This window comes from Danio rerio, chromosome 14 (genome assembly GCF_049306965.1).
Source record: "Danio rerio strain Tuebingen ecotype United States chromosome 14, GRCz12tu, whole genome shotgun sequence".
Lineage (NCBI taxonomy): Eukaryota > Metazoa > Chordata > Actinopteri > Cypriniformes > Danionidae > Danio > Danio rerio.
In genome coordinates, this window is record NC_133189.1 from 32,632,042 (window position 1) to 32,655,346 (window position 23,305).

Genomic DNA, 23,305 nt, shown 5'->3' on the forward strand with positions numbered 1-23,305 from the left:
TCAGTGTCTCACCTAAAATGAGTACCAGTTTTTTATGCATTAAAAAATCTAAGTTTTTTTTCTGTTTTGATTTGTTTTAGAATATTTTATAGCAGATAAAAGATTTTGCAGTCTTTTCCAGTGTCGGAAGCATTGTCATACAGAAAAATGCATGTGTGGTTCCCTCTAAGGGGCCGTCTAGAGGGTGTTCTTGCGTTAAAAATGAGCCTGAGCACAATGGATTTGAACAGAAGGCACGTTTAGAGGTACATTACCTCTCATAAACCAGTGCTACACACTGAGTACACTATATATCCCCAGATACATCAAGCCGGTCTGTTGATTTTAAGGTGGCATTGATCCACTGTGCTACATGTCAAATATTTAGCTGTTTTTAACTTCACATTTCACCTAAAGATGCTATTTAGTATTAAAAAAATTGCTAAGACAGTTGCATGCAGCCAAAATATCTCTCTTGTGTATAGTGTTTCTTAACATTTTATTTTATTTTATTTTATTTTATTATATTAGCTGTTTTTGTTGTGGATTATTAATTCATTCATTTCCTTTTCTGTGGTCGGCTGCCACAGCAGAATAAACGGCCAACTTTTCCAGCATATGTTTTACACAGCAGATGCCCTTCCAACATGGGGAGAACATGCAAACTCCACACAGAAATGCCAGTTGACCCCTACGAGGCTCAAACCAGTGATCTTCTTGCAGTGAGGCGATCGTGCTACCCACTGTGCCACTGTGACCCTTTAACTTAAAGGAATAGTTTTGAAAGGGTATGTAAATATAACAGATATTAGGGATCACAATATAGCTTCAAGAGTAAATTGTAAGAACAAAAGCAAACACATTTGTGTCTAAGATTGCCAAATCAACTGATTGTAGATAAACATCTCTGTATAAAAATAATAAATGATTAGAAATAATATATGATTAGAAAATATATGCATGACACAGTTGGCATTCCTGAGTGGAGTTTGCATGTTCTCCCAGTGTTCGCGTGGGTTTCCTCGAGGTGCTTCGCTTTCCCCCACAGTCCAAAACCATGCACTGTAGGTAAATTGAATAAGCTAAATTGTCCGTAGTGTATGTGTGTGAATGCAAGAGGGTATGGTTGTTTCTCACTGATGGGTTTCAGCTGGAAGGGCATCCACTGCGTAATACATATGCTGGATAATTTGGCGGTTTATTGATACTAATCCAGTGCTAGAGACTAATGACTGCACCAGACAAGATGTAAGAAGCCATTTGCATGTTGGATTAATATGCTATGCTTTTTACCATTAGTTGTTAAATGTACATTGCCATACAGTTTGCAAATTGAACAGCTCATTATTCCTTCTGAGCTACCGTTATGTTTTTAAGCAAAATGTTTATTAGCATTGCATCCAGCCCTAAGCAAATGTTGGAGAAGCAATTTTCCCACAATGCTGGTAATGGCATGTTTGTGCTAAATTCACAATCACAATGCACATTCTCACATGCACATTCTCACACAGTGTTAAAAGATAATTAGGAATCATTTACATTAATTTATTTATTATAAACATATACAAATTATAAACCATAAAAATTAAACTTTTATGCTGAATCATAATTTTCAAGTTATGTTTTCAACACAGGCTCATTCTGAAAATGTAGCCCTGTATAAATTTCTAGAGATTGTGAATTTTGTAGCCAGAAGTATGTATGGCTGCGTTTCCTCTTTAAAATGAACGCTACGGTGTGGTATGGTTTCCTTTTCACGCTTACCAGCTGACCACTTACCTCCATGTGGACCCCTTTCCCGTTGTTTCCAGTTTGTCCAATAGCTCGACATGTACGTTAGTGGACTTGAGTTGCAGAAAGCAGTTGACCATGATGACTAGGTTCGAGTTCGGCTAAAAATGATTCCAGAGAGCGCGTAAGACAAAAACAGAAGCCAAAAAATAAAGTAAACAAGTAAAATAACAGAGTGAGAATGTGGTAACAGCTTAAAATGTGGAAAAAGTCTTTTTCTGGATGCTTTTTAAAACTGTTGGTTGGGTTTTGGAAAGTGGGTGGGCAGGTCAATTGGTGCTTTTGACAACACTATTTGTTGGGTTAAGGGAAGGAAGAGGGTGGGTCAGTCGATCAGTCAGTCAGTTGGTCAGTCAACAGCGGCCTCTGGTGGATTTTTGCAAGAACAGCAGGCGTGAATGGCACTCGTGAGAGAAATTTGAGAAAATAAAAACTGCAACTGCTCTCCACAAATGTATATAGTGGTATGTTTTAAGAATGAGCCTGGGTTGTATGTTGTTGTTGTTAATCAAACCAGAATACTTAATATTAAATTATAAAAACACAGAATAATCCATGTGGGATTTAAATTTAAAATCAGATAAATATTTTCAGATAAATATTTACCTTTGCAACAAACTAAAATCTGTTTGTGTTATAACTGAAATTAGGTTAATTATCAGAAGATAGTACACCAATATTATTACGATATACAATGTATTGAAAAGCATGTGAAAACTAAACCAAAACATTTACTAAACCTCTTACACATTGTAAAGACAACTGAAAATATAATAGTTAGTACTTATAAATATTATGATAGCATTAGCTGCTATTAAGAATTCTACCAATAAGAAACCTCACTTCAAGCCTTGATTGATGATTGAAGTACATGTGAGCCATGATTCATGTACTCCTTAGCAAGTCAACCTACACATTGTTCAGAAAATAACATTTTTCCACACTGATTTGTGTGCAGTTACAGTAGTTAGTGGCTTTTCTGACTCAAGCTTTTATCAGTAGTATTTATTTCAGACAAGCATCTATGGGTTCAGATGTGCTGCATTGGTCATCACAACTCAGCATCTGTCGTTATTATAGCTCGCTTGCGTTTTTAAAACCCAGATCACACAGTTCTGACAGAATATCTCATAAACTGCTGCGTGGTTTCGGAGACTATCATCTAGAGTGTTTCAAAGACCCATCAAAGAGATTCTTCACTCTTATGTAGCCAATTAGACTCCGAAAACTGTAGTTAGGGAGCAGTGATACAGTAGTTTCAGTGTGTGTTGCTGCTGCGAGACTACAGTCGTTCCCTGTTGTGCATCTCAAATGCCCATCTGAGTCTCCTGCGGTTTGAGAACTAGGCCGTGTCTTTGCTGTGAACCCTTAAAGAAAGCAGCACTTGTCACTCTTGGCGTCAACACCCCTTTTTATCTGCCTTTGAAAACATGTTTACACTTCAAGAAGTTTTGTCTGTGTGAAGTCGTTTGCTTTTCTATAGGCCGCTGAGCAGGGCCCACAACAGCAATGACCGCCTGAATTTCTAAGTCACCACGCAGTCCTGCTCAAGATTATAGGTCAGAGCTTTAGAGGCCGCTGCTTCTAAACTCTGTTGGTCAGGATTGCCGTGATGAATCAAAAGATGTCAGTGCAATTTTCTTGTGTAGTGCTATAATCTGTTATGAAATTGTTTTCTCTTTTTTCTTCTTCTTCTTAAGCGAGACACCAGCACTCTGATTTCCCGAAGCAGATGTAGATTAATGGATCAACATGCACAAATCTGTCTTGATATACTGTGGTCATTTTGGAATGCTGTGTCATATTAAGAATAATATTAAAGACTGGGAGGCTATTTTAAATGCACAATATTTAACATTTTTGGTATCAGAATGACCAAAAACCAATTGAATAGGATTATATGTTTTGTTGACATTTATATTCTTACATTATCCCAAGTGTTTTGAGGAACATTCAGGAAAAATTAACCTCTTTAACTAGTGACACCACAGACTGTCATTTTGTCATCAAGCTAATGATGTCACACTAGGGCTGGGCAGTATAGCCTTTTTAAAAACTCCCCAATATTTTCACAAAAAAAGTCAATTTATGATTTAAAATGCGATTTCAAAATAAAGCTTGGAGTTGAAGTTTTTTAACCTATGTAACATCATTATAATTTATAATTAGTTATTGGATATACAATGCTAAAGAAAAAAATTGTTATATACATTTTTGTCAAATTAAAAAAAAATCTGGATTCATGCAAAACAATATATTAATTTTAATAATAATATAAATTAAGCCATTTTATACAATTACAGTGAAAGCAAACGCATAATGAAAGTTAAAAAGGGGACTTTTTACAAGATGATTTATTTTATTTGTTTGCTTTATTTTTCAATGAACATGCATTTAGAGATTTTATTTATTTTATTTTGTGTGCCATCCATTTATATACATTACCCACATAAAGCTAGTGAGTTGCATTTTAATGCTTTTATATTATTCGTTGCATCTTGTAGATTAGTCTAGTGCCGGGGTGGCCAACCCTGTTCCTGAAGATCTACCTTCCTGCAGATTTCAGTTGCAACCCATTTCAAACACACCTGCCTGTAATTATCACGTGGTGTTCAGGTCCTAATTAATCGGTTCAGGTGTGTTTGATATGGGTAGCAACTGAAATCTGAACGAAGGTGGCTTTTAAGAAATAGGGTTGGGCACCCCTGGTCTAGTACACTGAGCGAGTTTTGTCAGTGTTGATATTTACAGTAATGAACGTCTTTGCAGCTGGGTCACGTCATTTATCCAGATACAGCACCATCCAACATCAGATCGGTAACACTTGCTTTCATTTGCGCATCTTCTCCATTGGCGACGCAGTAGGTAGTGGTGTCGCCTCACAGCAAGAAGGTCGCTGGTTCGAGCCTCGGCGTTTCTGTGTGGAGTTTGCATGTTCTCCCTGCATTCGCGTGGGTTTCGTAGAGGGCTCCGGTTTCCCCCACAGTTCAAAGACATGCGGTACAGGTGAATTGGGTAGACTAAATTGTCCATAGTGTATGAGTGTGTGTGTGTTTGTGTAAATGAGTGTGTTTGGATGTTTCCCAGAGATGGGTTGTGGCTGGAAGGGCATCCGCTGCATAAAAACATGCTGGATAAGTTAACGGTTCATTCCTCTGTAGTGACCTCGGATTAATAAAGGGACTAAGCCGAAAAGAAAATGAATAAATGAATCTTCTCCATTATTGCCTGATCCATTGTGTGGCACGCAGTTTCACACGCAATATTTGCGCAATATTTCTCCGAGTTCTACTCTTCTCACTGCTCTATGTTGTTTGTGTTTATGGCAAATGCAAGGGAACTACAGGAACCCAGATGGGAGCATCACATGTTAAAGCTGGTTTATACTTCTGCATTGAGTGATCGGCATGACCCATGGCATTACTCTGCTTTATACTGCCATAAAAATAAGCTTGAATACTTTAGTTCATCCATTATACGAATTCTGAACGAAGTACCATAGGATCTAATGAAGAAGACAACTCCCATGATTCCAATATCAGTCATGCAGTGTTAATTTCATCTACGAAAATGGCTTGACGCAAACTTCACAGGTCTGCTACCCTAGTAGCGTGACTAAATGCATGAATTTATTGAATTTATTGAATCAACATCGCAATGCAACAAATATAACAAAAATTTCTTAAAATCTTTTTGACCACATTTGCTTTTTGAATACCTTTGCACCAACAACAAAGTGCTGTCCATTCATTAGATGAGCAGATCAGAGCATGCACATTCATAGTTTTCAGTCACATAACTAGTACAGAGGATCTGTCCGTTTTTTTTTTTTTTTGTCAATTTATAGGCAATGAACAGATTTCGCCATTATTTTTCTTGATGAAATTAGCACTACAGTCATGGCGTCATCAAAATACACATTTGTTTGTTGTGAATAAGCGCCTTCCAGTGGCCAAAATTATAACACTGCCTTTAAGACTACATTTGCTTTTTGTGCAGTGCTTGCAAGTTAATGTGTGATAATAATGAAGTATGGCATCATAAATGGCAGACTTTAAATGTCAATTATCATTTGGGTGTCAGTGTGAAGCTTGAACCTTTGATGTAATGATAAATCATTGCTTTCATGTTGTTTACATCCATTTTTGACCAAATCATTCAAAAACCGCATAAGAATTTAAGACTTATCAATCCAGGCAAGATTTTACAATCTTCTTATGTGGATTGTAGCCTCACTTTGCTGCTGTAGCTCATCTGTTTCAAGTTTTTACGTGTTGTGTGTTTAGATGATGTTCTTCTGCAGAACTCAGTTGTATCAACTGATTGTTTTAGTTACTTTTGTCTGATTTTGTAGCACTGCACATGTGTTATTATTATAGGGATAGTTCACCCAAACACGAAAATTCTTTCATTAATCTTCCTTTACTTTTTTCAAACATTTTGTGTTTTGTTCTTCTGTTTAAAACAAAAGAAGTTATTTTATAGAAAGCTGGAAACCTGTAACCATTGCTTTTTTTATACAATGGAAGTCAGTCGTTACAAGTTTTCAACATAGCTTATTTTGTGTTTAATAGAAGAAAGGTTTGGAACCACTTAAAGGTAACTAAATACGAAATTAAATTTCATTTTGGGTGAAAATAATTAATCTCATTAATAATACCCCATGGTTTATCTCTTGGAAATACATTTGTCAGTAGCTTGATATGCTAGTGTTGTAGTTCTGTAAAAACAACCTATTACTATATATTTGATGATAAGATAATATAAGATGAATTTCACAGTACTGTGTAATGATGGGTGTAAATGACTATTAACCCTATTTTGTTCCATTTGCAGTTTCGTTCTTACTACATAATGTCCTTGTTTATCATTTCAGCAAATTGGTAGTGGCACCAGTGTGACCTCTAACAGAATTTAGTCACTTTAGAGAAAACCCCATTTTTCAGGCCATTTAGTTGCTGCCTGGAGCATTGGTTGTATGCTTTTCATTTTGCCAGAATTTGACCCACTATTGCTTTGGCCATTGGCATTCTTGCTCTTTCTCAGCGGTCATAGAACAGTGAGAGAGATGGACAACATGTAGAAGATGAGGACAGAAGGTCTCCTGATGCAGAGCGACAGCGTGACTCACCCTTCATCCGCAATTGAAGTTTTCAAATGGCAAGTCCCTGCACATGCTGCCCCACGTGCTCTGCCTGAAGAGGGGAAAACATGCCTTTTCATGTTTTCTATTTGAATCTTTTATCCGGGTATAGCTAATCTATGGATTTGTGGATTTTCAATTGAGAAGGACGCGTTTGTTTTGTGGCTTTCCTCTTGGCAGGTCCTGCTCTCCAGAACTTACAAACTCCAAGGGAGAGGGATTATAGGAAGTGTCGGGAAAGAAAAAGAATTCGAATCAACTAGTTCATGTTTAAAGGAGCAATAAAGGACGATTTCAAACTTGCCTCAATTGAACAACTTCTAACACGGCCATCATTATGAGAGGTGCCAGACACATCTCATCATTTTTGTATGGATACTATTCAAAGCTGTAATGAGTCACATTTACATAGTAAGAAGGCGTGATTTGTGCTGCAAAGAATGGCAATGAAAAGAAATAATCAAGGCACTGTGCTTTTTTCACTTCATTTGACAGTTTAGTGAATGTTTGCAGGTTCAAGAGAGGGAAAGAGTGAATATGTATGACACACATGCCTGAAAACATCACTCACTGAGTGGAGGAGCACTCAAACCTTTTGCCTTAGACCAGAGAGCCATAATAGCAGCAGGCATTATCTAACATTGTCTGAATTTGTTCAAGCAATGTTTATCGAAAAAGCGAAAATACACCTGCATTGAGTGATAACTTAGAAACAATTCATCTAGTTTTCATTGGAAGCCCGTCAAGTGATTTACGGCATCCACAATACCTCCAGGGTGTACATCATCAACTAAAACAACAAACCGCACAATAGCACCGATTGTAGATTTGTTGTTTTTCCCTGATCACAGCTGTAATAATTTATGGTGTTGAAAGCACAACAGTGCTGCATTTCTCTCCACCTCTGCTTTTTACCCACCCTTTTTCACCTTGAATTCATAACACCACTTTTCACAGCTTAATGAGAGTCTGGAGGCAGCATTCCTAGGTGGTGATATAAGTTGTGCACCTGTGCACACTTGCGTATGTTTTACCAAGCTACAACAAAATGTTTTGGGCTGTAGGAACCAAGCAATCTTTCAAACTAAAGAATGAGAAAAGTCTGAACCCCAGGGCCAAATGGACTTCTCGATTCATCACTAGCGAGCACGGTGTTCCAAAGAAAGTGAATCACCATGTCAGTCGAATCACGAGAAAATCTATAATGGTTAATTGTGTTACACAAATGAAATGTAAAGCCATTTAGCAGACATGCTGCGTGAGTCAGTCTGTAGCATTCCCATGCTTGTCCAAATTGATAGCACTTTACTCACTGGCAGATGAGCAAGACCTTTTCTGCAAATTAATTTTCTGAATAAACCGTTTGTTAGGCTGCCTGTCAAAGATGGATGTCAGGCCGAAAGTTGTCTTCAGCTTATGATTACAGGGAGCGTGCAGGGCTGGGTTCGGATATGGTTCAAAGTCAAATGGAGGAGACAGTATCTCACCGAAAAATGTTTCTGAAGTTGTGTGGTTATAAATAAACCAGAAGCTTCATTTTGGATCTGAGACCTCAGGATCCTCTCGAGGGCTTAGGCTTTTTGTTTAACAGCCTCTGTCGTGCATTGTTTTCATGTAGTTTCATCAGCTTTGCATGTCCTCTTTTTATACTGTGTGACCCAGAGTTCACTCCTGCTCCACAACGGCCATTAGCTGTGACCCTCATGTTCCTCCCCCAATATCAGCCTCCCAGGCATGCAGCAAGAGGAGATAATGGCTTGAATAAAAAAAAAAAAAAACTGTCAGCCTCTCTTTCTGGCAGTTTTTCTGGGAAGTTTAAAGTATATATATTAAAAGTTGTCAAAGTGTAAACGCATCTTTGTGTATTACCTTACTCTCTGACTGATGATTATTTAATAATTGACTGATAAGTTCTTATCAGAAAGTAAAGGCTGGAAAACGCTACTCAAGTTTTAAAAAAAGAAGCAGATACTAAAAAAGAATGCAGTACATATTTGTGACTTTGTAAAAAAAAAAAGAAAAAAAGAAAAAAAACATACAGAGCTTAGTCAGAGTTTGATTATATCATGCTCAACACTTGTAGGCTTTTGCATGACAGTAAAAGTGGCAGTACGTCAAGTATTTGAGGACTGTAAAGACCATGAAAGGTTAGGGTGCCATTTGGGATTGCACCTTACTTCCCTTTTGCAACAGCAGTGCATAAATCATAAGGATTAGTTTTGTTTGTTATAGCATTCAAGACATAAAAAAGTCATCGGGAAGGGGGTGCAGAGTGGGGTGAGGTTGAATATGATGCCACCAATCACAGTTCTTTTTGTTCAGCATCATGTATTGAGCGGTATGGAAATATAAGCATAGCAGGAGTTTTCTATAAATTTAAAGAGTCTATATTGTAACCTGCTAGCATGGCATTGACAATGGTCAGTATGCGACTGAAACTTTTGCCTTTTTTTCAGTAAATTATTTGTCACTTCACCTTGCGTCTGTCTTTTTAATTTTGGATTTTTTTGACAGCATGCAGACTTTTCAGTTGCTTTATTCTTTGGGACTTTTGGTCCCGAATGAGACTTTTAGAAGGCACAGTGAGGCTTTGTTTGCTTTTCTGTTTGCATGTAAACACGACAGGTTTTCCATAATAACATCTTTGTTTCTAGGCGCACTTTTAAAGAATGCAATTGGAAGTTTTGTCTTTTTTCTTCTTCTTTGAATTCCAATTTTGTGCACCACGTGCATCAGAGGTTCAGTCAGTCTGTTGGCAAGATGTCTGAGGCTGAGACTAGGGGTGTCCAAACCTGTTTCTGTTAAGCTCCAAGTCCTAATTAAAACACTTCAGATTTAGCATATCAAGCTTTGACTCACTAGCAACTTCCAAGCAACTGTGTATGAGCTGGTTGGGAGATACATTTAACAGAATTTTGCTCTTTCTGGAGCATGATTGTGCATTTTGTTTTTCCAAACACAAGGAGATTCATGACAATTAAACATAGCATGTATTTTACAATTGTCTTGTTGTTCTTAAACTGGTTCAGAACATTTGAAGAGTTTTGTTGCAAAATGAGATCCATTTTGAGAAATGTTGGTTATTTGGAATTATTATCCAAGACATCAACAGTCAAGTTCATTCACAATTTTTGGACATTAAACTATTACTTGAGCACAGTGAAGGCCGGGAACACAAGATCGTCAAATCCAGGACATTTTTTATTAACTTTGTTCATAAACAGTTCATAAATAAGTTTAAAAAAAACATGCCAAAATGCAACATATTTATCTTAACATTGTCAAACATATTAAATTGGTTAAAAAAAAAAATACATAGTAAATGTTTGGTATTGTATTTACAAAGATTGATTAATAACAACAAGATTCTGAGTTAATAGTTTTGGCCAGAACGTGCACAATTTATTTATTTATTTATTTATTTATTTATTTTGCAAAACGCTACATATCCACCTTAGGCTAAATTCTACTACTGTAATACCATTAAGAAAAGCTAGTGAATCAATGTTTTGTTTGATAAGTAAGATTAAGTTAGATAAATGACTTGTAGCTTATTACAGAAAGAGTGGAGGCTCAAACCGCTGCTGAAAACCAATATGATCAGAGCAGGCGGAGCCGCGGTTTCACAGTGCTTGCCTCTGTTGCATAGAGTCCGCGATACAAGATCGCCTCGCACCGTCATATTTAATGGATTATTTCACTGTTATATAATATAATAATAATAATTACCATCATCAGGGCCTGACCAGCCACTGTGGCTACAGTTGCATTTTCAGTCACAATTTCATGCAAGAAAAAGGTTAGCGCGCACGTGTTTTAAACAGTCATGCGCATCACAGCAGCTTTTAGCACAAGAGATCATCCTCTCATTCGGTATTCACAGAAATTGTTTGAAGAATAAACTTACAAAGGACACTTAGAAATGTAGCCTTGCAGATAGATATCTTGTAATGGGTGGAGCGCAGGAAAAAAAGGCAGTCTTTCACTGTAACCCATTGCCTTCTTCTTGACATCAGCGGAGACTGACAAACGCAAGATTTTTTTTATCTTGGTCCACTTTTGTAGCGTTTTTATACATTTTTGTAAAGTTGAAGGCTACATCTTCATCTAATTGTTTGTCGGCATGACACAGACCAACATTACTCTCATTACTGAGCAAACTCAGAGCACTTCACCGGCAATGACTCTCTTCCAGGGGATGCTGAGCTTGCCTTCTATATACGTTATATTGCACTTTGTCAAGAAACTGGTCTGGCGGATATCGCATTTGTGCGAAAATACATTTTGTACCTGGCCTAAAATGTACATTCTTAAATGTTATTGATGGCAGCAATTCACACATAGATTAAGGAACATCTGAACAGTGATTTACAATAATTAAAATTTAATTGTCAAAAAATGGCGTTTATCACGTTTTGCAACCAAACTCTTCATTTGTTTGTGCAAATCAAACACTAGTATTGTTTTAATTCTGGCCAACAGAAAATCTGCAGAGCTGGCTGTGAATTGTAGCATTTATCGCTTACTCTTCCAGCCTGCAATATTCTTGCAGGTCCATTAACTCTATGAGAGTGTAGGCATAGTGTCCCATTTACTATTCTACCTTTTGGAAGTGTGCTCAAGAACACCTGCTTTTGCGGCCGCTGAGTGCCAAGTCAATGAGGCGACCCTCAGCCATAATTCAGCTCAACAGAAAAAGTAGTATTATGTCACAAAGCATGGACCCAAAGGGCAATCAGGTGATAAGTGTACCATTTATGATTGGGCCTGAAGTCAATTGTCGCACCAGCAATGCATGCATCATACATTATTATTCTAGTATTATATTATAATTTTGTTTATTGTAGTAATGTTCTTCATATTTTACAACACAGTGTCATTTTCACCACAACATAATCTGTAGTGTTTAATAGCATTTTCACAATTATAAGTTTGCACCTTAGTTTGCACAATTATAAGTTTGCATGATTTTATTTCTCAGAACTTGGTTTCTTGTAATTGCATTGTAAAAAACTTTCAAACAAATCCGAAAAGAAAGGTCTGAACTCTGAGTAAGTCTTAACTGTCTGTGACCTAAAAAGTCAAAATTAGCTTTTTTGGATTTCTTCTTCAATAATGGAAACACATTTCAGTACACATTTACAAAAGATATACAATATATACATATATACAAAAACTATTAATTTGTTTTTCCAAAATTTATATAATACATAAATTCATATAAATTATATAATTTATATAATTTTTTACGCTACTTTGATATTTTCTAGCTGAATTTTTTTGTTTTAATAGTAGCTACACAAACAGAGTAAACATGCAAGAAACTTGCACTCATTGCCTAACTCTTTATGTGCCTTTCAAACAAAATACTGGATATTATTTAATCCACACAACCTCATTTTGATTTCATCTAATTAAATATGATTAACTAACCTCATTTCTGTATGCTAGCAGAAGCCGAATTGTCCCTGTTTCCCTTAGACTCTGACAAGCGTAGGCGCCTCTGTGTCGCTCAAAGAAACTATGCTTTTTGATTAAAATTAATTATTGTCTAACTGAGCAATTCCTTTCCTTTTAATGTCCTCGGTGGGTGTAATTAACTCAAGCACATTCCCCTTAAGTTGCTTTGCATGAAGAACATTTTCCCTCAAGGGATGCGTCTTCCCCATGAGAGCGAGTAATTCCTCTGACACTCGTCCCTTTAACCTTCAAGCCAGTTAGTCGGTGAAGAGAGACGTCTGTGGTCTTCAGGCTGCTGAACGCTTCCCAGTGGAAAACGTCGATGCAGACTCTACCTTATTAGAGAATATGAGGACAAAGTAGAGATGTTCTCATGGAAGAGAAAAAAAAACAACTGAGCTTTGACAAAACTTGACTATATTTTCATTTGGATTTAGGCATGCTAGACATTTGACAGGGTCAGTGCTTTAAGCGCGGCCTTACAGGATTGATTTTTCGTTTTTTGATGGAGAGAAGGGGGCGTATTCCACTGCGTTAAAAGCTTAATGGCGCTCCCCAGACAAGCCTCAAACAAGGGTAATGTAGACAGAATTAAATGACTCTGTCTAATTAATTAGAAGAGCGGAGGCTGGTAAGAAACAGCAGTGGCTTCTCATTAGACTGAGTTTGCGAGTCTCTAGAGAGTGCTGGTTCGGAATATTATCCTGTGCGAGCGACATTTCCCAGCAGGCACTGGTTGCTGACACATGCACGCACTCAACCGCCCGTTGCTGTGTTTCCGCATTGTGTTCCCTCCAAAAAAAAGCACACACGAGAGAAGATCGCAGAATAATTAAACACACCCACTTTGAAGTCTGTTTTTCTCGCCTCAGGATCTAATTCTGTTTGGGGATTTGTTGTTGTTTGTCACTCTGACCCAGAACTTAATGGACGCAGTACACGGGTGTTAAAGCGCGTAACGCCTACTGTGTGAGCATCAAACGGCAACTCAGCAAATATCTTGTACATCTCCACTTGCCTCTGTATCTGGGATAATCTCTGATCTGATAACAGGCCCTTGAGAATCGTGTGGACTTGAGATTTCTGGCTGTTTTGGCTTTGTTTCGTTGGGTTCAAAGTTTCTTCGCGGCAGAGCTGATTCAGGGCTGATCAACAATTCTACAGGATAAGTGGTTGTAATTGCCCTAAAATGTAGCCTAGAAAGGCATTTCCTTGTCACTCACTCTCACTCACTCATTGCTTTATGTCAGTCATGCATGCCACAGTGTCAGTTGTGTGCTGCAGCACTGCGTTTCTTACATATTAGATTACATGTTACTGTGTCGTTCTCTCTCCCTCTCTCTCTCTCTCTCTCTTTCTCTCTCTCTCTCTCTCTCTCTCTCTCTCTCTCTCTCTCTCGCTCTCTCTCTCTCTCTCTCTCTCTCTCTCTCTTTCTGTGTCCGTGTCTTTGAAGTCTAGTGTCTGCTTTAATGAGTTACTTCAGACTTGTTCAGCCCAATCCGCACTGGTCCTGCTGTCCTGGGGCCACTGCAGTGCCACTTCACGCACTCTCTTTTTCTCTCTTTTTTTCATTTCCTGCTCCCTTTCCTCTTTATCCTTTCTATCTTAGTTTTTCCCTATTTCCTATCTTTTCTTACCCAAATTTGCTTATACTTCCTTACCTTCTTCCTTGGTTTTCTTTCATTCCTTCCTTTCATCCTTCCAGTTCGTTCTATTTGAGTCCTTCCAAATTTGTATCGTTTTTGTTCTTTTCTTTTGCCTTTCCTGTTTCTTTCTTTGATTCCTTTATTTTATTATAGTCCCTTTTCACATTTCCGGGTTTCTCAGTTGCGGAAGTCATCATAGTTGGGAAAACTTAGAGCGCTGTGAATGGGAGAATACAACAAAAAATATATTTTTTTACAATCTTATTTGCTTCAATAATAAAAGAAAACTCCATGATGGTGTTGTAAATACTTTCAGAAAAAGGAAAGAAATTTTGTGAGACTGATGAAGGCAGCCAGAGGGGGGAATAGCATCAAATTTCCTGTCCTGTCCTATAGACGCTCGCACAAGCGGTAATTTGTGTTGTGTAATTTGAAGCAAAGATGATATACTACATACAGAAATACATATAAATGGTCATACATTCATTTAAAAATCTAAATATTAAAAACAGTCAAGGATCTAAGATGCTGATGACCGTTAAATGTGTCATAACAGGCTTGTAAAAAGGGTCTATAGTTCATGTTTATATCAGGTTCTTTACATGCTTTTTCTGCCTTCCTTCCTTCCTTTCTTCTTTCTTTCTTTCTTTCTTTCTTTCTGTCTGTGTTTCTTACTAGTTTATAACCTTTTCCTTTAAATCCTTCTTTTATTATTTTTCTTCCTGTTCCTTTCATTTATTTCTTTATTTATTATTCATGTTATTTATATTCTCTTTGTCCTTCCAGCTTGGTTCTCCTTCTCTCCCTTCCTCACTTTCATATATATGTATATATTTGAGCACTATCACACTCGTAGCAGTGCGATAAGGCTGGAAATTAGTGTCCAACCAGTTATGATGTACAGCCATATTGCACTGCTAAGAGTGTGATATTGCATTTACACAACAGTTCAATGGCATATTTGTGTGTAAAAAAAAAATAAAATCAAACATGGAAAGTCTCAAAAATCCTTTTTGAGAACTATTTTCTTCCGCCATTCATTCACATCTGCAGCTGAGGTCAGAACAGCAGAAACCACTGCTACTTCGCAAACATCACTTTAGAGCTTGTATTTGTATGATTGTCTAGCGTAATTTCTAAAGAGATAACAAAACAGGTGATTTTGCTGACAATTTAAGATTATAAGGCTGAACAGCATGAAATGCCATCAGTCTACAGAGATTTCCTTGTATTTCTCTGTTGCAATGGGGAGATCACAATAATTAACCCCAAAAAAGCCAGAGCAAAGCAAACACTACCAGAAACACTACCAGACTATGGTATAAGTACATCAGTTGATAAACACTGAGTTTTTCTCCTCTAAGGGCTTATTGTGCAGTCTCTGTTGCCATCTTGTGGAGGAACGTTAACCGTGTTTGTCTGCTCAGTAGGACGGGCAGATGGATGTCAACACACTGTATCTCCTAAATAATTAATATTCAAAATAGTCACTATTCTTATTAATAAACTGCATAGATGTAATCTAAACAACTACATTCTCACTTGAAAAAGCCTCAAAATATATACTATGTTATCCAAAAGTTGCAATATTTGTTAAACTAATGAGTTTATTCATCTGCTTTCACTCTATGTGGGCGAAGTAATACAGAAGGGAGAAAAGGCTGTACGACTGCTGTTATTGCAGAATATCGCATGGCTATCAGCCAATTTGATTCGAGAACCAGACAGAACTGTTACATATACATATATATATATTTTTTTTAATTTTATTTATTACTATTTTTTGTTTTTTTAATTTAATTACCTCTCACTTTCATTTCTTTCCTTTCCTCCTTTCACTATCACTGTCACTGTAACTTTCTCTCTCTCTGTCTCTCTCTTTTTTTCCCTCTCTCCAATTGGTCTCCAAGCTCGTTCACCCCCGGCAGCTTGTCTTCTGTCTCCCGGGAGGTGATACTCGGTTTTGATGTATAAATCATCTTCGACTGTTCAGTCTTTAATTAATGACCCCCATCTGTCCTTGCCGGGTGAGTTTGAATATTAAAATGCTGACACACCAAACAAGCACCTCTGCGACTGTCTGACGCAACAAGCCCCAGAGTAAAGCAAGCTATCGGCACGCAGAGAATAGGCAGTCTGACACAGACACCCTCACCTGCTCCGAGGTGCTTCCAACCCATTTACCCAGCCGAGGAAGAGAGATAAAGCACAAAATCCAGCCGTTGAACAGAGCAGGGGCTATAATACCACCGTCCATCAGCGGGCCAGTCCAGTAAGGCTCTGTGTGTATGTGTGTGTGTTCATAGGCTTTTCAAGTGAGCCCTGCCAGAGTTTCTGAAGCGGTTATGGAGGCATCAAAGACAAGCGCCGCGGTGAGTCACCGGCTGCCTTTTACAATTTATGTACTGGATGTGTGCAAGACAGCATTTCAGGCCATTGACGGGGGGTGCGGGACGTGCAGGTGGACAGGGTCAGGCTGCATCACATATGCATGAACAGACAAACAACACAAAACAAGAGAAGCATAAAGGCTCCGTTTTTGCTTTTGTATGCCAATGTTGTCGATCTTGTTGTTCCCATCGCTCCTGCCTTTCAGTCCGCTCGGGTTTCTTTTTTGTTCCTCTCATGTCATTAATATCAGCTGTTCATCTCAGCGTCTTGTTCATGTCTTTCTCTTCCTTTCTTCCACTGTTGGGGTCATCACTTCATACAGCTGCTCGTGTAGCATGGCGAGCGGCTCTCTTTGAGTTGTCGCTACGATTTCCCTCTTTATCTTTCCAACTTGTGTTGTAGAGAAGCATGTGCTGCTCTTTTTACTAATTACATGGTTTTCCACCTCTTAAAATGTTCTTAAAAATAAAGGTTCCATATGTAGTGAAGTCAGTTAGGTCACACTTTATTTTAAGGTACAATTCTCAGTCTTGATAAACTATGAACTATGACTTTTAGCTCAAAAAACTCCTAATTGGCTGCTTAATAATGGTTATTAATGTAATAATTGGGCTTATATATCAGGTAAGATTTAAAATCTAGAATAAGATCAGGTAGAATGTGTACTTTTTACATTAAGTATTAATAAACAGTCACTATCTTAATAAAAGGCAGGCAATAAGCCACTAAAATCAACTAAAGTGTTACCATCAGTTCTGAAATTACCAAATTTTCTTTGTATAAAAATAAATTATGTGGAAAGATTCATCATGGAACCACCTTTACCTTTAAAGGACCTTTATTTTTAAGAGTGCGTTATGACATCAGCACCAGTGCAATCCAACACTCTCATAAATCCTGTTTATGTGCTGTAAAAAATCCATTACTGTACGATATTGGACATGCCAGTACCTCATCATTCCTTTTTCATGAGCTAAACAAACGCAAGTAGCTCTGACCTCAAACCTCTTATTAAACTTTAATTGCTACAAACCTGTTTCTGCAAAGTGTACAATAGTGCTCATGAATTAGGACACCGTCCTCCCCCCAGTGTGAAAGTCCCAGCCCAGAGCACACAGTTTCTCGTTAGTGACGATTAGCGCTTATGATGTGGAACTAATTTGCTGTTAGTTGCTTGTTTTGAATCTAATCCGTCTTTGTGGGATCTCTGTGGACTCTGTATCATTTATCCATGCGCACCTACGCTAACATTATCATCCGCTATGTGTTTTTCCTCCGTTCAGGAAAAAGACAGATAGGGAGCTGTGGGAAAGCTGTCTTTAAAAAAAGCAGCTTTAATCCTTTGAAAGCAGATATGTTATGTGATACAGTTTTCAGTTTCGAGAAGCTTGTTTTCAAGCACCGAAGAGAGGGTGGATTTAAGCTTATGTTAAATTGCTGGTTTGCTCAAATATGAAAATTTACTTCTTGTTGTTTCAAACATCCAGGCTGTTCTCTTTAGCATCTTATTATAGCATAAAATATATGTATTGTGAGTAGGTTGTATATTGTTTAGACGCCTGAGGTATGTGCTTACGAAGGCTGCATTTATATAATCAAAACTGAGCAATTTGTGAAAAAAAATGCTGTTTTCTATTTTTAAATATATATAATTAATAATATAATTATTATTATTATAATATAATTAATAATATGAATAAAATATGAATTATTGTTGTGATGTACATTTACATTTTAGTAGCTCTTATTTAGGAGCCTAGTCTTCGGTGTCACATGATCCTTCAGAAATCATTTCAATGCACAAAACATTTTGTTATTGCTACTTTTGATCAAATCAATGCATCCCTGCTGCGCAAACATATTAATAAATACATGAATAAACTTGTTGACTGTATAAAGTGTTTTTCTAACAAATATGATAAAAGGAAGGAAAAAGCTTGTCTTTATCAGACCAAAAGAGTGATTCATTCAGTCTAAATGCCACGTCTCTGTCATTCCAACAGCAAACCTTGGAGAATAACTTAACCAATCTGGTGAAGAGGAACAGTGAGCTGGAGAACCAGATGGCCAAACTCATCCAGATTTGTCAACAGGTGGAGGTGAGTCTAGGCAAATTTATCATAATAATCTATAGCGTTCACGTTACCATCGTCATCATAGCATCTCATACAGACTTTTAGTCACAAATAGATTGTGCTGTGTTGCACCTTTGTAAGAGTTTCAGGGCTTCTTGAGCGGTGGCTGTTACAAAATTTAAAGGGTCAGTTCACCCAAAACTGAATATGAACTGATGTTTATTTAGTGTCTTTATTCTTTTTAAATACAAAATAGGATATTTGGAAGAAAGCTGAAATCCATTTACCATTTACCATTGAATTCCATAGTGGGAACAACAAATCATATGTAAGTTAATGGTTGCAGGATTATGGCTTGTTTCTGTGTTTAACAGAAGAAAGAAACTCAGAAAGGCTTGAAACAAGTGAAGGATGAGTAAACGCTGACAGAATTTTTTTAGTTTTGTGTGAACTTTCCTTTTAAATGTTATTATATATGGGAATCTATGAATGATTTATACTTGAGTTAAATGGTTTAGTTGATGTATACAGTATGTGATCGATGCAGTTACTGAATATGATTCTTTAACTGTATGAATGTTGCAGGCATGTGATTACGTTTCTGCTTTATGTGCCGATGAAAGTTTTAATTAACTGTTCAGAAGTCAGCTGTATGCGCAGCTTTTGTGTGGCATGTGTTAACTTTGGTTCTGTAATTATGTGAATTTTCTTTCATTTCTGCCAAGGTAAAGGCTAGAAGAACACCTAAGAGCATATTGAAGTGAATGTAGATAGGTAGATGCTTGTCTTGTGGAAAAAGAGACTAGTAATTTACATTTATTCATTCGGTGAAATGACCTCATGGTCAGTATTAGAGAAAGAAAAAACCTTGAGCAGGCCTAGTCATAAACATTTCTCTTAAATACATTTTGATAGAGGTCCGGATCTGCATTGTATATGCAAAAATGTGTTTAAAACGTTTTATGTATTTGTTTCTTATTGTTTCTTTTTTAAAGTTGTTAGTTATTAATCCTGAATGATTGATTCATGAATTAATCATAACATACTGTATATGCTGCTTAACTTATGCAGATGCAGGAAACAAATGTAAATATTTTGGGCTTTCTGAAATCTGGAATATAATTGGCCTAATCTTCAAATGTCGTCTGCTGAAAATAACAATTAATATAACAAAAATGCAGACCTTATATCAGAGATGCCCAAATTGTCCCATTGTAACCTTTGATTTGGCCCACCATCCCATCTGAGAGGAGAGTGAGACTGATGGAAAGGGTTTGGGTGAAATACAGAGATCATTTCTAATCTGACGTAACATTTTTAGCTAAACAAAGCAAACTGAAATTAAATGTTTAAATTAAATGTAAATGAATCTGCTTTTTTTTTTTAAATGGTAACACTGTCACACATAGAGGACTATGCAGAAGACATCGGCTAGCAAATCAAGGCAAAAACTAGTGTAATTCTGTTAGAAATAAGATTGTTTTGGTTTTACTGTAATAGGTTTATTCATTCATTTATTAATTTTCTTTTCAGCTTAGTCCCATTATTAATATGGGGTTGCCACAGCGGAATGAACCGCCAACTTATCCAGCATATGTTTTACGCAGCAGATACCCTTCCAGCTGCAACCCATCTCTGGGGAAAAAAAAGTTTATTTTAAATGTAAAAAAAATACTGTATTAGTTAATATAAAGCAATGTTTTCTAGTCATTTTTTATTATTAAATAAATTAGGAAATTACTTGTGGCAACTTTACCTCTGGCCCACTAGCCTCAATCAAGTTTGGTTTTTGGCCCTTCATAAGAAAAAGTTTGGGCACCCCTGATTAAAACGAGATGTATGATTACATAAGATTAAGATTCGCTGAACGTGGAATTTTTTCAATCCTCAGTAAGACAAATAGTCTATACATAGAGAAAGTTCAGCTGTGAAGTTTCAGTGAGGTCAGTCTTAATAGAGTGTCAGCTTTAAAAATCTGTGGAATGTGCTAGCATGCAGTCAGTTGAAGGGCTGTTATTATATCACATACTTTTTACATTGAACACTGTGAATGTTTAAATGGTGTGCTTGGCAGAATGAAAACGTCATTGTATGAGTTATTTGAGTGACGTGTGCTTGCTCAGTGTTGTTGGCCAGATTCTATAGTTAATTTTTAGAGAAATAAAGCAATCCCTGCTGAAGATAATGTCAGTGATTAAGAGGCATTATAAATGTGGAGTTTTAGGGTGCATAAATGAACACTGTAGTTTAAACTACCTACTTCTCAGACACTTCTTTTGACACTCCTTCAGTTTTTGAGTCTGCTGCTATGGTGACACTCAGGTGTTAACAGCTCTACCCTCTTTTGAAAAATTTAAAGCAACATTTATTTAAAAAATTTAAAGCTTCAGTCACCAAAATGTCACAATTTTGGATCTAAGGCTAAAAGGCACAGTTTCAGAGTTAAATTGGTCTTTTTTTTTTCTTTTTGCTGAAACTTCACATATACTCTCAACGGACCTCAAAGACATATTTTATATCTTTTAAAACAAGGCATAATAGGTCCCCTTTTAATTGATCACAAAACGTAGCATTTAACTCAAAAATATTGAGCTCTTTTTAGTTGTTTTTAGCAAATATTTCTGAGCACCATATCAAACTTATTTCAGAAGGGAAACATGACTTTTAAGACTTCGAAAATAATGACACTGGAAATGTAGCTTTGATCAACAAGCACATCAACATATATTCAAATACACTTAAAAGTTAAAAATCTTACTGTTTTACTATATTATTTAAGATAAAGGGAGTAGTATTTAGTAATTACATTAAATTTAACACTTAAGCTTCTTTTCTTTTTTTCTTTTTTTTTTGCTTAGTACAGTGTCAAAGACTGTTTATTAATTTATTTGTTACTTAAAACTTACAGGAGTTAGACAATACAGCTAAAACACCTGGTTTAAAACCACAATAATTCATTATTATGGTGTAGGACCTCCTTTTGTGACCAATACAGCATCAGTTCGTCTTGGGATTGACAGATACCAGTCATGCACTGTGGCCAGAGAGATTCTGAACCATTCTTCTTGTAGAATGGTAACCAGGTCACTACGTGATGCTGGTGAAGAAAAACATTTCCAGACTCGCTCCTCCACAACAAGTGGTTCAATAATATTTATTTCAGGTGACTGTGCAGACTATGGGAGATGTTCAACTTCACTTTCATGTTCATCAAACCACTCTGTCACCAGTCTTGCTGTGTGGTGCATTATCTCCCTGATAAGCGACACTACCTTCAGGATACAATGTTTGAAGCATTGGGTGCTCATGGTCCTCCAGAATGATTTGGTGGTTATTAACAGTGGTGCATGCATCTAGCACAAGTATTGGGTAAGCCATGATATAGCAGTCCAAACCATCACTGATCCACCCCATGCTTCACTCTGTGCATGCAACAGATGTGTTGGTATGCTTCTTTGTGGCTTCTCCAAACCAAAACCCTCATGTATATGGGAAAGATAGAAACTGAAACAATGGTCAATTTATTGTTGGTGGTCTCCATTTATTGTCTATATACATATATATATATATATATATATAGTGTTTATTTGTTAATGTTTATGATGTGTATAGCTGTTTGTATGTTTGCATGATTTACGAACCCCAAAAATTGACAAAAGATGTACTGTTGCATTACAATCAAAATCAGAAAGGTTAAGGACTTGTGTATAGGGCTGACATTATATATGAACATAGTTAACCTGCAGTTACAGTACATACAGTAGTGATATCTAAATATATAAATGACTTTGATATTACCATTTGTTAGCAATGTAGTGTATTTATTCTTGCACATTATCAACTACCCTTTTGAAAGTGAATTAGTGCGTTTCAGCTTTAAATCAGGGCTTATTAAAGCCAAGACAAAGAAGACACCAGGGATATATTTAGCCCTTGATGTCACCTTGAACATCAGCAGAGCATTTTTCTTTTTTTTTTCTGCGAATATGTCTGAAGATCAGCACTAAGACATCAGGCACAAGGGAAATTCAAATGTGAGCATCCTTTTTAATGACTCTGTCAGGATGGTTGTCCTTGCTGTTTGAGAAAAGAAAGCTGGTGACAAGGCATTGTTACTTCATTAGCTGAATCATTCTTGTTCAACCCGTAAGGGACTGCATGCGTAGCACGTCTCTAACCTCAGCTGAACCTCAAGCATAAAAAACCCTGCACATTCCTGTTTGAGCACACAGAAATGAAGCTCATACTACAGCTGAGTGTGGAAGAGGGCATACATTTTAAAGCATTTAAAAACAGCTTTCTGCAGTAAATCCACAGTTACATAGATTATATAGAGCTGAACCTCTCAAGGTTAATAAAGTGGTTAAAGCAGTCCATAAAATACAATAATTCACTGTGTGCTGTGTGCTTTTCTCTTTTAATATTTAAACCCAAGTCTTTATTAAACAGCTTGACAATCATCAGAACAGAAGAACGTCTCTTTTAGGCCAAGTCTCCTGTGTCATGTTTATTTGAAAAGCATAGTCAATTATTGAGGATCAAATGAGGTGTAATAATGGAAATTAAGGCAGATTTTAAGGACACTGCAAATGTCCTGGAGGATAAATTGTAAAGGTCCGGCTCTTCCCTCATCGTTTAGCTTTAGTCTTCTACTGCATATAAATAATGTTTGGCATAAAAATAGTTCGAGTTTTCAAAAAGCCTATTAAATTATGCAGTTTTGTTTTTCATAATTGTAGGCATGATGCAGGATGCTTATTTGCTTAAAAAGCATAATAGGTTCATTACAATTGAATTCAACTCTGTTGACAAAATGAAAG

At 36.9% G+C, this 23,305-nt stretch overlaps 1 protein-coding gene across 8 annotated transcripts in view; it reads left to right on the forward strand.

The window, feature by feature from the left end:
* mid2 (midline 2) overlaps window positions 1-23,305 on the forward strand; it is a 275,772-nt gene that overhangs the window by 195,935 nt on the left and 56,532 nt on the right. For 4 of the 8 annotated variants that reach the window (XM_021481165.3, XM_009291075.5, XM_009291073.5 and 1 more), the window contains exons 3-4: window positions 16,326-16,391; window positions 18,414-18,509. In XM_021481165.3, coding sequence (XP_021336840.1) covers window positions 16,326-16,391; window positions 18,414-18,509 — 162 coding nt within the window. The remainder of the gene's footprint in view (window positions 1-16,325; window positions 16,392-18,413; window positions 18,510-23,305) is intronic. The other 4 variants (XM_068213343.2, XM_009291077.5, XM_009291076.5 and 1 more) reach the window with 1 other exon arrangement.